General features: G+C 37.9%; 1 protein-coding gene across 1 annotated transcript in view; it reads left to right on the top strand.

Annotated features, from left to right (window-relative positions):
- The first annotated feature begins 5,862 nt into the window (after nt 1-5,862).
- LOC137464559 (transient receptor potential cation channel subfamily M member 6-like) overlaps nt 5,863-17,152 on the top strand; it is a 31,259-nt gene continuing 19,969 nt past the window's right edge. The window contains exons 1-7 of the mRNA XM_068175969.1: nt 5,863-5,991; nt 7,517-7,629; nt 8,554-8,680; nt 9,588-9,685; nt 12,037-12,095; nt 13,660-13,685; nt 15,484-15,534. Of these exons, the coding sequence (XP_068032070.1) occupies nt 7,585-7,629; nt 8,554-8,680; nt 9,588-9,685; nt 12,037-12,095; nt 13,660-13,685; nt 15,484-15,534 (406 nt within the window). The 5' untranslated portion in view covers nt 5,863-5,991; nt 7,517-7,584. The remainder of the gene's footprint in view (nt 5,992-7,516; nt 7,630-8,553; nt 8,681-9,587; nt 9,686-12,036; nt 12,096-13,659; nt 13,686-15,483; nt 15,535-17,152) is intronic.

Genomic DNA, 17,152 nt, shown 5'->3' with positions numbered 1-17,152 from the left:
CTTGGATTTCAGCTTACTTGGTTAAAAGCCATCCCCCAAATACATTTCAGCTGCATATTTCCCCTTAACAAAAATCGGAATGTCTGGCATAAGAACTGATATGTAAGAAGTGGTGTCTGCATCTTCTGAACAGTGGTAACTAAGGTGGTAGTAGCAGAAAGAGGTCTCAGTTCTCCTTTCGGTAGAGGTTGATCTTTAATTTGGAAATATAGTGATGCATCTCTGTGAAATTAGTGAGGACTATTCTGTTTCTTGCTGGGACAAATGAGAAGCACAGGCCATTGCTGTGCTCTGCTCTGGTTTCTGTGCTCCCCACGTTCTGAATGTACTTCATTTCCAGTTTGTGAGGCCAATGAAGACTGTCCTCCTGGCTCCTTTCTCACACCGTTTCTGCAAGCTGTCTACCTCTTTGTGCAGTACATCATCATGGTCAACTTGCTCATTGCATTCTTTAAGTAGGTACCTTGGCATATTGTTACAAAAGCAACTAAAGTATCTTGTGCCTGCATTTCTGGGAAGGTTTTCACCAAAAATGCTCCAGCAAGGGCACATTGATTGTGGTGTTGTACCCCATCAGCCATGGGGTACAAAGACAAATAAAAGAAAGAATGGTGCTAGCTAGATGGTGCAAGGAAAAGGATAGTGAGAAGACTGCTAAACTGTTTTGCCACTTAAAAAGAATGAGAGTGGACAATTGCTGTTGGCGAAACCCCCAGCATTAATTCATCTCTGAAGTAATTTTCCCTTCCTAAAAGTTTTTGTTGTGCTAGGAGCCTATATAACATTCATCATAGGGTAGGCCAAGTTTTAAACTGGCAGATAAGTGGAAGGTGTTCAAGTGAAGAGGATAAAGTAGGAGTATGCTCTTCCTTTAGGAAATAATTTGAAAATTCTTACTTACTTTAAGCAATCTTATATGTTCTAGACTGAAATCAAACAGTAGTGTTTCTAACAATTTGCCTTTTAATGTCTGCTGCCACAGTAGAAAAGGTCTTTATTGTAATTCTATAGTAATTCATAATACTTTATCAGTGTCTTTTTAGTAATTCTAACCCTTCATGTTTTAACATGAACCCCTTGTAGTGGAGCAAGTTCTGTAAAGTTCTGCAAGTTCTTATAGCTCTAGCATTTCTGTGGAAGAAAAAGTCAGCTGTGGGTTAAAAAAATTCAAATTAATAAAAGAATTCATTCATATGCAAAAAAACACTTGAACTATCAAAACTCACTTTACTTCCACTTCCAATAAGAAATCACATTCCTGAAATTGTGTCAAGGAATCAAGCTATTATTTTCTACATTATGTATTATTTTACATGTGTGAAATTGTTATTTGAATTATTTCTGGAACTAAACCTTTAGTATTGATGATATGGTAAATCTTCTGTGTAGTGATTGATTGTTCCAGAAGTGAGACCAGAAATGGGTGGGTATGAGAAATACATTTATTTATGCTCTCAGAGGGAAAGTTGATGTTTTTGTGATTATATGCATGCTGTGTAGAATGACAGTACATCTGAAATTACTAGAAATGAAATGCTAGAAATGACAACATTTCTTTCCTGTGCTTGGGTCTATCACAGTAGATACAGAAAATTATTCAATGCAGTCACGTTTGATAATTTCGCAGCTCCAATGAATATTCTGCAGAAGAATGGCTCATGTAGCTGCAGACTATTTTGTTAAAGTTTTCCCTTAGTCTGACACCGACTTTTAATCCAGTCCAAAGAGGCAAATAATGCTGAATTTTCAGTCAGAGTATGTATTAAAATTTATATAGCATGACTGGGATTTCAAAGCCACGTCAGTGGCATCTTTTGCCCAGCTCCCATTAATGTGAATGGGAATTGGATCTCCAAATCTGTTTGGCTTTGAAGATCTCATTCTAAGTGCACTAGCTGCAGGCAAATGAACTGCTAAGCTGATTTACCTCACTGGAAGAATGGGACCAGTGTCAGATTAGATCTGTAGAGAAGTGTCATGTGCTATACCGGAAGTATTCCTCACATGAGTGTTTTACCCTCCTTCCCCTCTCCCTCTGTGGCTCTCTCCTCAGTAATGTTTATTTTGATTTGAAATCCATATCGAACAAGCTCTGGAAGTACAACCGTTATCGCTACATCATGACCTACCGTGAGAAGCCATGGCTGCCTCCACCGTTCATCCTCCTGAGTCACATTGGGCTTCTGATAAAGTGCATCTTCCAGCACCAGCCCCCAAATGAGTTGGACCAAGAAGAAGGCGATGTTGGACTAAGTAAGCTGGGAACCAAAAGAAATAGTTCATTGTCACACCCATCACTGTGGTGTTGAGTTCCAAAAAAAGAGGGGAAATGCTTTGCTTTGTATTTGGCTGTTGCTGTGCTATGTACTGAGCATCAGTCAGGATGCCTCAGAACTCTGAGCTTAAATAAAGGGACAGCAACTTATTCTGTAGGAAGTAAATAATTTCTTGTTTTAAAAGAAATTAAGAAGTGCCAAAGGTATAAATTTCTGTATGTTTGTCATGAAAAGACCAATAATTCCTTTTTGATTACCTGGGAAAAGTAGCTGCAGAGCCCAGGGGTAAAGGAGATCCGGTAACTTCAGATGCAGAGAGGTTTCCCACCTCCTTGCTGCTTCTGTCCCTTTGTGCTCTGGCTTATCACTGCACCTTAGCTTCTTCACTTTTCCCAGCCTGGATTTCTTCATGCCAGGTCTTTTCTAATGCCTCCTTAAAGTGATGCCAATTCCCTGTCCCACTGTCACCAGCTCTGCCAGGAATGGCCTGAGCTGTTGTGGGAAAGGGACCTCAAGATGCTGGGATGGAAATGAATACTCAGTAGTGGGGCTTGGTGGTGGGTGTGAGGCAGGGAAATGGGGAAGAGGTGACTGTAACCATAGCTAAAAAAACATTGGGAAGCATTGGTATCTGGTATTATACAGCCTTATCCTTTTTGATGCAACATACACCCTTGATGCTTTATAATAGAGGTGAGCAGAGCCTTTGTGGGTTATGCCTCACTTAGAATTTTCTCTGCTGAACATTAATCCCTGAAGATACTTGGCATGCTCACAGGTGGTTACAGAGCTCAAAAATAGACTTACCTAGTCAATGCTGAACTGCTGTACTGCTGCTCCCTGGTTCAGCTCCCCCATCATGACTGGATACACCAGCCTGCCTTTGAAGTGCCATTGCTTGTTTTACGTGCAAGCACAGCATATGTCAGTGGCATAGCATAGAGGGTGTCTTGTAAGGAGTATTACGCTGAAGGAAAACGGAAACCCTGCTTAGCACATCTAAAAATCCTTGCACAGAAGAGGGTTCATGCCTTCCTTAAATTTCTCTCAGAAGGAGAGTTTTTTTCTGTTTAGGCACCTCTGGGCACCTTTTTCTATACACTTTTGTTTGACAGCTTTCTCTTAATTTAGTTTTGGTGTTGTTATATTTAACCGGTTTTCACAACAGGTATCCAGGGTCACCCTGTGGAAAATCAATACCAAGGTACAGAGTAAAATTTTGGAGGAAGGGACACAGGTCAAATAGAGGAGAAAAGTGTCTGGAAGGTGACGAAGTCTCATTTGGAGCAAGAGGAGGAACCCCAGAACACCGTGGGGTACTTCACTGCTAAGCTGTGTGTTGCAGCTGAGTACTACATCCTTGTAGCAAACACTGCCTTGTTGCTTGGAACAGGCACCTCTCTAGCAAATACAGTGAGGACTTTGGTACATAAAAAAGGACAGAAAAGAGGAGCATGGAAAATGTGGAGTTTGAACCAGAGAAGAAGCTTTCCACCCATATGCATTTCTTCGTACTGCCTTATAATGGAGCTGTCCTCTCAGAAGTCTTGGTGTGCTAGAAAAATAGCACCTTGAGCAGCCCAAATTGTGGAGTTTTAAATTTCTGAATGCTTTTTTCCCCCAAATAATCTTGGGGTGAAAGGTCTTAATGTTTTGTACATATGAACTTTTATTAAGGATATCTGAATGTTTTACAGATATGAGCATATTAACTAATCAGGTTAAAAAAATAAAAAAAAAAGCTTTGCAGCTTTGAGCACCTGAATGGACTGTAACTGTTGTAGGTGACTAGCTCTAAATGAATGCCTGGGCCAAAATAGAGTGAAACTTTTGTAATACATGTTCGTATCTGGTGAATGACACATGTATAGAAAAGTACAGGAAAAAATTTGTGAGGAAATTAATCTTTATGAGCAGCCATTCAGATATGTATTTTTGAGGCTTTAAAGAGGAGTGTACTGGAATTTTTGTCTGTGTGGTTTTGTTCCCTATGTAAGGAAAGACAAAATCCCACATTTTCATGTATTTGAGTCTTCATACTCAAGCCCAAATTCATGCATTTAGGCCTGATTCATTCTTGTCAAGGGAGGGAGTGTAAACAAGATTTTGACTGTATTTTTTTCTGTTTTTCCCTCATGCATGCTTATACTTGATTGCAATTATTAGGATGCTTCATACTGATTCCTACCTCCTTTATTCAGAGCTCTACCTGAGTGATGAGGAGTTAAAGAAACTCCATGACTTTGAGGAACAGTGTGTAGAAGAATATTTTCTTGAAAAGAATGAAAACCTGAGTTCCAGTGGCAGTGAAAGGATCCGTTTGACCACAGAAAGGTGTGTTTTGATGCATATTTAAGTTTTTTGTATAAATTTGTCATATAAAAAAACTTTGATAAGTTAATGCTTTTGGACCTCATTATGGCCACTCTGAAGATGCATAGGCCTTGTGAATTTGACAGAACTGTGTCTGTTTCTGTATCTGCGTCTGTTTGAGGTGTATGTCAGATCTGTCTGGGAAGCCTTGCTGACAGAATTGCATCCCCAGACCTGTGCAGTGTGCACATGGTTAAAGGGGTACACTCTTCACAGCATTGCATGATGTCAATGCAAGAAATTAATTTAGATGAATAAAATGTTCTGGAATATTGGTCCTTGATTTTATACAGCAATGTCTTAATACTACATATTTTAGTTACTCTGTGACAAAGGAAAGAAATTATTTCTCCATATTGCCTGCAGCTAGCTGATCATTGTCTTAGTGATAAAGTACCAGAACATTATCTTCAGGAAATATGAAGATAATGATTTGGTTAAAAGGATTTAATTCCAGGCTAAGAAGCTCCTGCACTTTTCACTGGGGATTTGAGGATAATAAATAAGGCTGAGGTTTTTTTGGCAGTGTGCACCATAAGATGCACAGAATCTGCTTCTGGAGGCCAAATATGTTCCTGGGAAGACCAGCTTCTCAGCAGTCCCTAGTATTTGAAAAATGCAGGATTAAAGAGTTTGTGTGAGCCTTTTCTTTCTCATGCTTGCACAAGAAATGTAAAATGCAGGATGTCTAGCTGACAGGAAGTATACTTCATTTGCAGCCATACCCAATGTAACCTGCCATCAATGTTTTAGTAGTTCTGTGGCAATGAATGGGTATTAGTAGGAAAACAGCAATTTTTAAAATAGGTACTCCTTGAGCAAAATATCTGTTTCCTTAAGAAACCCACTGGCAGTTTGGCTGGGATTTGTCAAATGCAGATATTAATGATAATGAAAGTCACCATTAAAAAAAAAGCCTGTTTGAAACACTGACTTTTTGAAATGTAGCAATGGTTTCCCTCAAACAGATGTAAAGATCTATGTTTTGGTGTTTTAGTTATGTTTTCTTTTTCTACCTAGAGTAGAAGAGATGTTTCAACAACTTAAAGAAGTGCATGAGAAGGTATTTTATATCAAGGAGTCTTTACTCTCCCTGGACAGCCAGCTAGGACATTTGCAAGACCTGTCTGCCCTGACAGTGGACATCCTGAAAGTGCTTTCAGCTGTAGACACCTTGAAGGTGGAAGAAGCCTTACTGGCTGACACAAAACATCAAACCTGTAGGAAGCTGCCCCATAGCTGGAGCAATGCATTCTATTCCAAGACCTTGAGCAGCCTGGAGGGCTTGTATGACAAGAAATACCACTATTACAGCATGCCACCCTCCCTCTTACGGAGCTTGGTACGGACTCAGTCTCCATCAGAGTGCAAACACTTGAAGTCTGAGAGTAACAAGGTGGTAGAGGACAGCTCTAAAAAGATAGAAATCGAAACAGACACACTCACTTCCAGAGTATCCTCTGAGACTAAGTTGACTCCTAGGTATGGGCAGTTTTTGCTGGTGCCCCCTGACCATCAGGGAGGGTCTTTTTCTGAGGATGTCACCATAAATTTGTCCTTTTTGAACACTGCTACCAAGTACAAGGATGAGGCATTCAGAGATGACCTGCAAAGTAGCATTGTGGTTCCGCAAAAGTTGCGGGGTATCAGCTTCCTTGGCAAAGAGACAGAAGGTTACCAATGGAACCAGAGAGACTTTGTTATTCATTTGCCATCAGAAAAGATTAATGCTGCAGAAGCTGCTCATCCCCTTGATCTCCAGCTACCACTGGATATTGAAGAAAGTGCAGCATCCCCCTGTGATGATAGGGAAGAAACTGAAGGTGGTTATGTGAACTGGGGATTCTCAGAAGGTGATGAAAAAGGAGTTTTCATCTCAGATTCAAAGAAGAAAGCTCTGTACCTACATTCCTCCTATGACAGGGACAACAATTGCCAGAATAATCTCACCAGGGATGTCCAGTTAAGTGATTCAAAGTCCTTCTCCTACAACTCTGTCAAGTCATGTCACAGCAGCAGCATCTCTCAGAACAGGCTGAAGCGGAGCATCTCCTTCTGGATCAGCCCTCTCTGGAGGGACTGGAGTTTCTGCAGAAGCAACAGCTTACCGTCCCCTAAGAAAGAGAGATCAGGGAAAGTCTGCAAGACTGTAGGCGGTAATTATAAAACATTAAACGTGTACAGTATCTTCTACTGGAGAGTCCAAGTCATCACAAAAACATTTCATTTGCACCCAGAAGGTATTAGATGCAGTGAGGATAGTAGCTGAAAGTCCATAGTTACTCTTTCACTTTGTTTGTGTGGGTCTGGGTGTTGGGAATATCCGAAGTGTGCCTGGGATCCATGCTGCAAGACACCTGTGTGTCAGCCACACTGATCTGCCCCGTCTCATGGAATCTCCATGTCTGTGGCTACACAGCCAGGTGGCAGAAGGATTCTGCTCACTCTGGGGAAGTCTTTTGCCCTGGGGATGCAAATACAGAGTTGCAGGAACCAAAATACTTTGCATGATCCCGTGGAGATACATTAGCAGTATCAGAGATGGGTGCATGGAGAATGAAAAGGCATACATTTCTGTTGTCAGTTTAAATACTTCTCTGTCCACTATCAAGTTTGCTTACTAAGCATTAAAATACATCAAATTCCAGTTTTAATTAAGAATAGTATGAGGTGATGGATGACATTAGTTGTTTAATATCTTGTGATGGTGTATATCTTTGCAAGGAACTGCTTGAGTACTGAGTTTGGATATCACAACTCTTTCTCAGATTGCTTTAGACATCTGCCAGTTCTCAGTCCTATCAGATTTTCCCTTAGTAAACAGAAACTTTGTAGCTTAAAGGTGTTTTTTTGACTCTTTCCTGCAGATTCTTTAGGATCCTGTGAGCTACACCACAGTGAGGCAACAAAAGCAAAACAGCAAAATAGAGACAGAATGTCTGGGAGAGGAAAGAGGAATCAAAAACCTCTTCAGGTGCCGGTATGGGCAGATGCAAGAGAATTGTATATATCAAAATTGTATTTTTCATTCCTTACGAGCAGTTCTGCAGTGTGGTTTAATTGAAAATGCATACATTTAAAATGCTGCACACAAACTGCAGCATCTCCTGTGTGTGTCCAGCTTTGGTTCAATTTTACATTTCTTTGGATGTGTGGGATTTCTGTTTTGAATTTGCTGGCATCCAAGGACTTTGGTATACCATACTGATATTGATTTGTGGTGATTCACAAACATAAATCAGTCACTGGATTTCAGGTGTCAGGAGAGCTTGTAGAGGCTTCATGTGATCTAGAATAGACTAAAGCAGTGACCATATCCAGGGGTTTATAACTGTACTCTGGCAAGATAGGCCTCATAACCGTTGTCTCCTCTCTGCAAGAGTGCCATAGACTTTTCTCTGAATCCATCAAACGTTTAGCTCATTGCAGAAAGTATATGATTGTGTATACATCTGGGGCTACTTTTGCAACTGTGCCCATGTGTTCATAAATAAAAATCTATTTCTAGCACCTATAAAGAAATTTCTAGGGTCTTCATTATCTGGAAAGAATTATCACTGTTTAATGAGATGAATATTGAATGCTGCTTTGTTTACATAAGATTCACAGGTCAGCAAAGGATCTTGGACTTGAACTTCGAAATCTAGTATCTCTCAAGGCATTAGGTCTCAAAGTTCAAATATCTTCAGATAGTGTGAGGCCGCAGTAGTGGCTAGACAAAAGCAACATGTCTTCTGCAGTTTGTAACAACACTGGAAAAATCTGTTTCTCAGTTCAGAGTGCATTCATTCATTCATTGGCATTTCAGAGATGCTCTGAAAGGCCACATCATATGCTGTTAGAGGAACTGTGGAGATGCTAGTCATCCTGAATATTCAGTATAGTTTTGTCTATGTCTTGGCAGGTGATTAGAGTGGATGATTGTCCCCAGAACACTCAAGTGAACTCAGAGCCTGCAGAAATCAATGTCTGGGATGAGCAAGAAAAACAGAGCAAGAATTGGCTCACTGTGTCTAACTTCAGTCAGCTAAGTATGTTGCATGTTACAAAAAGTGAACTTCAGAACAGCTTTTAAAAAGCAGTAAATATAATTCAGAAAAACCAGGTGTTATCCACCATTTTCACCTTATGGCATAACTTTTTATAGAATTAGACTTAGTTTGTCTTGGTTATTTGATGCAACATTGAAGAGGACAAAGAGTCATAGGATGGATGGAAGATCAGGTGAATCTTTTTGGGACCACTGCCTGTCTTCCATGGGAGATACTTGAGTGCTAATCCTCAGGAATAAGTAGGAAGAATGATGTCTTTGTATCCTCCCCTGAAGTGTCTTCTAAAGTGACATCTTCTATGGTAGCATCCTGGCTAATTTAAAAAAAAACAAACTTACTATTTTTCAGGGTATTTACCCTCACAGGCAGTGCCGTGATACTGTATTTGTTGGCATATCCTCTCCCTGCATTATTCATTTCTCATTGCTCAGAAACACATCCTCCAAAGGGAAGAAATTAATTCTATACTGTCTCTTTTGGTGTGAAAGGGAATGACATTCTGACTCTTCATTTAGTTAATTCTCGTTCTTTTTCATTCTCAGAAATTCTATGCATAATTCATCTCATCTTTCAACTTCGCTGTGATGTGGCTCACTGGTTTCATCCTGCGAGCTGCTGGGAGAAGTACTAGACAGTGCTGTGGCTCAGTACCACTCAGTACTCAGCCCTCAGAGGAGGGCTGTACTCCACAGTCTGCTGAAAAAAGGGGAAATAGTCTGTTTAGCTCTATGAAATGCTGTAATTATTTTTTTAACCCAATATACATTTAATGGGACAATATGGTGTATAGGTGTATATTTTATAACACGGTGTAGCTACTTAGTCTATAGTAATAGAGTTGTTTATTTACTCTCTAGAAATTGCTGACAACTTCTCTTTTGACTAGGTTTGGAACGTCTCCATTACAAACACCAGAAAATTAAAAATCCAGACTTTGGTAGGCATACCATACCATTCTGTGATTACCTGAGGCATTCTCAAGAGGTAAGACCTCAGATTACACATCCTAGTCCATAATTTTGGCTGGGATGAGCCCAGAGTAGCTCTACAGCCATTCCTGGATTTGCTAATAGAGTTACTTTGTCATGACATACCTCTTTGAGAGATGAGAAACTTTGTTGTCTGCTGGCACAGTGTCATGTGGAAGTAAATGAATAATTTAACATCTGCTAAGATTATTGAAATAGGACATTAAATTATTGAATCTTCAAGTGGTTCTGAATATGAAGTCACAAATGACAAGTGTTGATATTTCATCAGGCAATGAGTGAGCATACAACTTGGTCTTGAACTTATGGGCAGAATGGATTAGAAGAAAATTTTGGAGAGTTAGCTACATAGCACTTACTTTATCACATAGTCATTTCTTGCAAAGGGGTAGATAAATATTGATAATAATTGCAAAGCATGGATTTTTAAACTATTGTCTTATAAACATTGTATTTTATTACTTACCAGAATTAATCTGCAGCTCTGTAATCTAAAGGATCTCTTCCTGTGTGAACTAATATAGGCTCCTTGAATTTGATGGAGCTAGACCAATTTATAGTTCCTGAAGTCTTGAGTGGGAATCTGGATTGTGAAAGCTACAATCTGTTTTTTGAAATTATGAAGCTAATATAAAAAATGGAATACCTAATAGAAGAAAATGTACCATTCATTACATTTTATAGGGATATCTCAGAGATATGAAAAGAAATTAACAAAGAATAAATTAAGAGAGGAAAATGTGAGCGAATCCTTTCCTCTTTCTTTTCAAGAGCACCAAAGTACCCTTCCTTGTTGATTTTACTTAGAGGACTTTTGGTTATTAAAATGAAGATCTTTCAAAGACTAGTTATTTTTCACTGAAAATGTTATCATGTTTGGGTTTTTTTAGGAATAAAAATGAAACAGGTAATTTCCATTACGCTGTTCTGAATGTTGTAGAACTTGAATCCCAAATACCAGGGACAAGATCTTTAATGTTTTAATTTTAAAAATTGTGGGGTTTTGTATGAAAAAGTGATGAGAGAGAGAAATAGAAATAAATGTACTGATTTGGTGTTCTGTAAAACCAAAACCTGGACTCTAAATCAATAAATCTTTGAATTGTGAATCACAGGATCAGCCAGGCAAAATAAAGGTAAAGTCAGGAAAACTGTGTGAGGTAACCAAGTAATTTGGTGTTTCATAGCTTATATTAAGATATATTTGGATAAGACTCAAGAATAATATTTTTAAATTGTAAAAAATTCCATTCTGCTGATTAATAGCAGTATTGGAGTTGTGCTGAAACACCAACTTAAAATTATTTATTCTTCCAAGCTACAGCCTCCAGTAGCCACTGAATTGTTCTGCCTCTCTCTGGACTATGAAAGCTTATATTTATCACTGACATGTAACAAAGTTGCTGTATCCACCTGTTCCACTTGGAGAATGATGTATTTCAAAGATATGTATCTTTCTGAAAGTGAAGCTTCTCATTCATGGCATACCAAGGGCTCAGAAATCCCTCTTGATAGGAAGCAGGGAACAAAGCAAGGGGGTGTGTAGAAAGCTTTTGTTAAAGAGTTTCTCATTTTCAAAGCAAGGTACACATTCAAAATATGAGAGAAATTGAAAAAAAAATTATTTAAGTTTCAGTTTAAATTAAAAGTTGAATTTTAGTTGATTCATCTTCAAACTTAGCTGTCCTTAAACTTTCTTTCTTTTTTTTTTTTTTTTTTTTTTTTTTTTTTTTTTTTTTTTTTTTTTGTGCGTGTGTGTGTGTGTGTGTTTTGGGGATTGAAATTGGTCTGAATACTATTGAGAAGAAAAATTCCATTTCTTACTATCACATTAGGAGGACCTGGCTGGACCATTTTTTCCTAATATGGCTTGAAGTCTAAAAGATTATTTGAATATTTCTTTAAATATAAGACCTGGAAAATATGTGATCTAAATATCCCTGGAAAGCTGCTCAGTGTGTTATATTCTTCTGTTCCAGGGCTTATTTTCAACAACAGTAAAGGTTATACCTACACTGGAATTTTCCAACATAAAGAAAGTTCTCTAATACTGTGCTTATTAGAAGACCTTTAACCAGCTTTGTGAGTGTATTGAGATATAGGTGGTGACCTCAGTTTTTAATTCAAATGTCTGGAGACAACATGGAAAATGGCAATGTGAGCAAATTAATTCCATTTTAGTGTAGGTATGCAGTGCTATGATTCACCTGCCTGTCAGGGTCATTATTCATGTTAACAGAAATCATATCAACAATCATTCTCAAGACTGTACCTTCTTGAGCTGTACAATGTGTATATGATAAAGATGCGCATATTTTACCAGTAAAAGTATCTTTCTTTTTTTAGGATTTCAGTAATAGCATATTTGGGAACACCAAGGAAAGTAATCTGAACAGGAACTCCTCGTATGTATCATTTAGTATGTTAAGATACTCATCACAGGTTTTCAGAAAGAGATGTCTGTAGGGTTTGCAGGTTTCCATTTCAATTCTACAATATATTTAGGATGACAAATTCCTGAGACATGGAGAGTTAAGGCCATTCAGTGTATTTAAGTTTATTTAAAGGAAATCTTACTAATGGAGATCAAAGAGATCCATTTAAAAAAAATGTATGATTTTAGGTGGAATAGACACCCTTTCTAATTCTAACAATAATTGAATTTTCTAATTCAGTCACTAAGATGACAGCTGAACCAGATGATTTACAAGGTATTTTCCAGCCTTAATGATTCTATGATTCTGTAGTGATTCCATGGTTCTACAACCATAGCATCTTTAATTAGCCCTTTTTGCAATCTAGTAAGCATGAAAAGTTGTATTTGCTTTTGCTGTGCAATTGCACGTCTTATTTTTTAATAATTTCAATGCTATCATCTCCTGAAAACTTCTCTCATTGACTGATTAATCTCTTTTGTATGTTTACTAAATATTTAGCTCAGTTTTCTTCATGAATTTTCAGAAGTTATTAAGCTTTGATTGCATTTAGTGAAAGTATACTGGTTTCACAAGTGGTTTCCATTTTCTTGTGAGGTTTTTAATTTTTTTCCCAGATTGATTAATCATTATCATAATATTAATAGTATATTTAGACATGCAGTGATGTCTTTATGTTCCTTTTCCTTTTCCTTCCTATTTTCATCAATTTCTTCTAGATTTTTTTGCAGCACTGCGCTGGTAATAAGTAAAAGATACTAGAAAGCAGTCGCATCCCATGTGATTTCACCATGGGGAGAGGAGGAAAAAAGTTACTGGGGGTTTTATGCATACTCTGTGTATGTGGAGGACCATAGGAGGGGAGGGGGTTGAATGTTCTGCTGTTGTTGTGGGTTTGGAGATTTTAGGGTGTTTTTTTCTTTTTATATTTTTTTACACCCTATCATTTATAGAGAATAGGCAAACAGCACACTTACCAGCAGGATGTAGGGGCTGTTGAGTGGCCTGAATCTGTTGCTTAGTCTGTTGTCTTCAGTGGGATATCTCTGGTCGATGAGGTGAATCATATCTTCTGTGTCCTGCAGCAAAGACTGCTTTAATGTAGTAGTCTTTTTGCAACCAGACTTGTTAATCCAAAGAATCGACAATTTTAAAAGTATGTTCTTGTACAAGGAATGGTAATGACACAAGTAACTGTTAATACATCTGAGCATTGAGTAAAAAATTAACAGTTGTGTATGTGATTGAAAGCTCTGTAACTGATACTGTTATTGCAGTGTAAAAGATGTGAATAGCAGTGCAGACTCAAGAGCAATTCAACATAAAGCAGAGAAAAAAACATGAAAAATGTGTCAGTTCTTCAGTGCCTGAAGATTGTTTGCTCATGGCTTTGTTGAACAAAATTGCACTGAAGGTTATTTTGCCTTAAAATTGCTGAGTCACATATTGTGATCACATATTGTGATCCATGTGTACTAGTTTTAGCTAAATGACAGAAGTTGCATTAAAATATCAAATATTTGCTTTTAAACAGATTGAGAGCTCCAGAGGAGACTGACAGTAAGTTTTTCATTGCTTGTCACTCATTTTAATTTCCATCTGCAATTCTCATGCTGACAATTCTGAAGCACAAAATCCAAAAAGAAGTTCATTTACTGTAGTTAAGAATTATAGTGCAGAAATTTTTTGTGTTATCAACTACTTTTTACTTTAAAGTGAAAGATTTTTTAATAAGAAACATGTTTTTCTCATAACAGTTGCATAATCTTAAAAGAAAATTATTTATTTTCACTCTAGTCTGCCCAGTAATGTTGTCCTTTCAGCAGAAAGAAGCTCTCTAAGATGCTGCTGCTTTGATCTCTGACAGTCCAAGTGATCTCCTGGGTTAAACCAGAGTGTATGTCTGAAGCTACAAGATTATTAATGTATGCTTGATTCTTCAAATTGCAATTATGTGTAATAACTCTGGGTTGTTTACCTGGAATTCTAAAATCTATGAAGGACTGAATTTGTTATGAAATGTCTAGTGAATAAATTCAAGGCTTTAGTGAGAAAACTCTTTTTTTAGGGTTTTTTTTTAGTTCCTAAAAAAAACCTTAGTAATCTTTTTTTTTAGTTCCTCAAAAGCAGAGTGTTAGTGAACTTCTCTGGTATTTGTTGTGTTTTTGTCCATCTCCCAGTTTTCCTGGCATGACACTTATCTGTAAGAGGCTGAGCAGCTGGGCACCTATCTCTCTTTGAGATTACCTGTGGTGGAGGAATGAATTGCTTCTAGTTTTATCTCCACTTCAAGTGATGCTCTTTGTGGGTCCATCAGTGCACAAAACACTGCAGTGCTGAAGCAGTCTGCTGCAAGCACACTGAGTTGTAAGGCTGCACTCTAGAACACACCATTGTTTTGATTAAAATCCAGTTTTCTCATTCTCAAAAGGCCCCTTTTCATGTTTTGTTTTTTTTGTTTTTTTTTTTTTTGCAACATACAAAATGCTGCAAAAGTAGATGAGTCCAGTAAGAAAAAAAATCACAAGGGTCTTTGAATCACTAAGGGGAGTGAAAAATGCTGACCCTTCACCCAATATCTATAGAAGTTCATGTAAGATCTTTTTCACTAGATAAGGGACTAAAAGCAAATAGAATACACCAAGAAGAAAAGTGTAAAGTTCAAAAAATTTTGGCTAACATCGTTTTGATTATGTAATTTTTTGAAAATTTATAATATACAGTATATATAGATAATGAAATCTGTCATTTTGAAGGATGGTTTTCCAGGAGAACAAAATTTTCATCTAATTAATGAATATGTGTTCGTTTTTCTTGGTTGCATTAAAAAGGCTTTTTTTGTAAAGAAAACATTTTTGGACCAAATTTGATCTGTCTGAGCATATGTGACTGTCAAAAATGTTTGTCTGCTTATATTTTAATAGCACTTTGGATGCTGTGGTTTAATGGGACAGTATTATTATAACTTTGGTGTAATAGTACAGTTAATGGAATCAGCTTAATGGCTGAGGATGGAGTTGGAAAACTCATGTCTTGAGGAGGCCATGCAGCACAGTGGATAGATATCCCAGGGGCCTAGCTGGCTTAACATGTCCTTGAGGTTAATATCTCATTTTCCCCACCATTTCCTTGAATAAATAAGTCGTCTGGCTATATTACACTGACAACTGAAATTTGCCAGTTTACAGTACATGATAATGTAGTTAAAGTCCATAAGTAATTCTCCTCTTTAGAATGCTGAGCCAGCAATTCTGATTAATCTGTTTTGTGACAAACTCTGGGATGGAAGGAATTAAAAAATCATGCATTTGTGTCTGCTATAATAATTAATACAACAATTATTTAAACATTATTTCAGATATCTTCTCCTGCTTGAAAACATCTCAAGATTTGCATCTTCATTACTCAGGTAAACAGGAGGCACAAGATGACAGATGAGGAATTGAAGAAATTAAAAAGAACATTAGTTGTCCCTTTGTCATCCACTGTGATTTTCATTTTGAGGACTTGCACAATCACCCACTACTAAGAAGGTTCTGTGTTAATTCATGTCTAACACTCCAATGAAAGGATTATTGATTTTTTTTTCTGTTGATAATTGCTTCATTCTGGGTATTTATGGTAAATCCAGAGCAGAATGTAGATAATCACTTTCAAAATATCAGTGGAAATCATGAATACAGGTCAGCTTCCTGAGCAGGCAGCAGAGGCACTAGTTTGTTTATAGCTGTCAGTCTCTTCACACCTCCCAAACCCTCCTTTGTACTTCTGGAATTCTTTTCTTCAGTTAATTGGTTCTGTACTATTTAATCTGTGTTTGTATATCTATGAACTCCTGAAAATCTGGCAGGGAATAAATCTTTTGAATGTTAATTTCCTGCAGACCTGTCTTTCCCCCAGCTGAGCATGCACAGATTTTCCCACAAGGCCTGGATGTCAGTTTTTCCAGGGTGAGAAGAGAGCAGAAATTGCCAGTAGATGTGACCATTGCCTACAGGACTTGACCTCCAGTACAGGCAGGGCTGGAATAAACCAAAACTGTTAGCAGCCTTCTTAAATTCAAAATCTACTCAGTTTTCACTGGGAATAGCACCTCCTGGCTTGCAATCAACTGTGCAGACGTAGTTTCTCTGGCATGGTGGCATTGTTGCAAGTATTGAATTGTTGTTTGTCAGGCATACAATTTGAGATGATGTTGGACTTTTCAGCACAGATGGAAGAGGTTTCCCTTATGAGCTGACAAATGTCTTCAGAGGTTTTTAGTGTAGGTTTTCTTTCCTCAGGAAGATTAGGACAGAATTTAGCCAACTAGGTCCAAAACTCCTACACTACAATTCTGTACCATTTTAGCTTTTGTGTTATTCTTGCTATCAATTTGAGCAAGCAAATACAATCCTGCCTCTCTGCATACCCAAAAGAACTAGATCTTTGTCCCAAGTTTGGCAGCTGCTTCAAGTCCATGTCACATGGCTTCTCAAAGTTCTAGAGAGACTGCTGGCAGGGTGTGACAGATGGTATAGATTTTAGCAGCTTCTCTGTTCACATCCTTCTTCCTGTTATGCGCTGATTTCATGATCAGTGTGCTCTTAGTGCAGCACCAAAGGAAGGTCTTGTTTTTCAGTCCATGCTCCAACACTGTTCAGACATTGTAACCAATTCCTATTGAATTTGGTATGTGTAAACAACCTTGAATTGTAGTATGAAGTGCAGATCTTCTCAAATGAGGACCACAGTTAATGGTGTGTTTGTGTCATGGGTGGCCTTTGCTCTGCCCTTCTGGACTCAATAATCTCCAATTACATTTTGCTTAAAGAGGTAATCTTAAAAGAAGGATAGCTGCTGTCCAAACTCCATAAATTCCATAAGCTCCAGAGTTTGTTACCATGGCTTTTTGTTACTCTGCAAAGAAACACAGCTCTGCTGTGATTGACTCTCTGCTTTGGTTCACTCTCTACTTTGGATGATGCTTTTGCCTTTATTCAATGAATAGGGAAATTAGACAGTCAGAACTGTAGCTTCCAAGTTGC

The sequence above is a fragment of the Anomalospiza imberbis genome, chromosome Z (genome assembly GCF_031753505.1).
Source record: "Anomalospiza imberbis isolate Cuckoo-Finch-1a 21T00152 chromosome Z, ASM3175350v1, whole genome shotgun sequence".
Taxonomy (NCBI): Eukaryota; Metazoa; Chordata; class Aves; order Passeriformes; family Viduidae; genus Anomalospiza; species Anomalospiza imberbis.
This window is presented reverse-complemented; position numbering and strand designations above follow the sequence as displayed.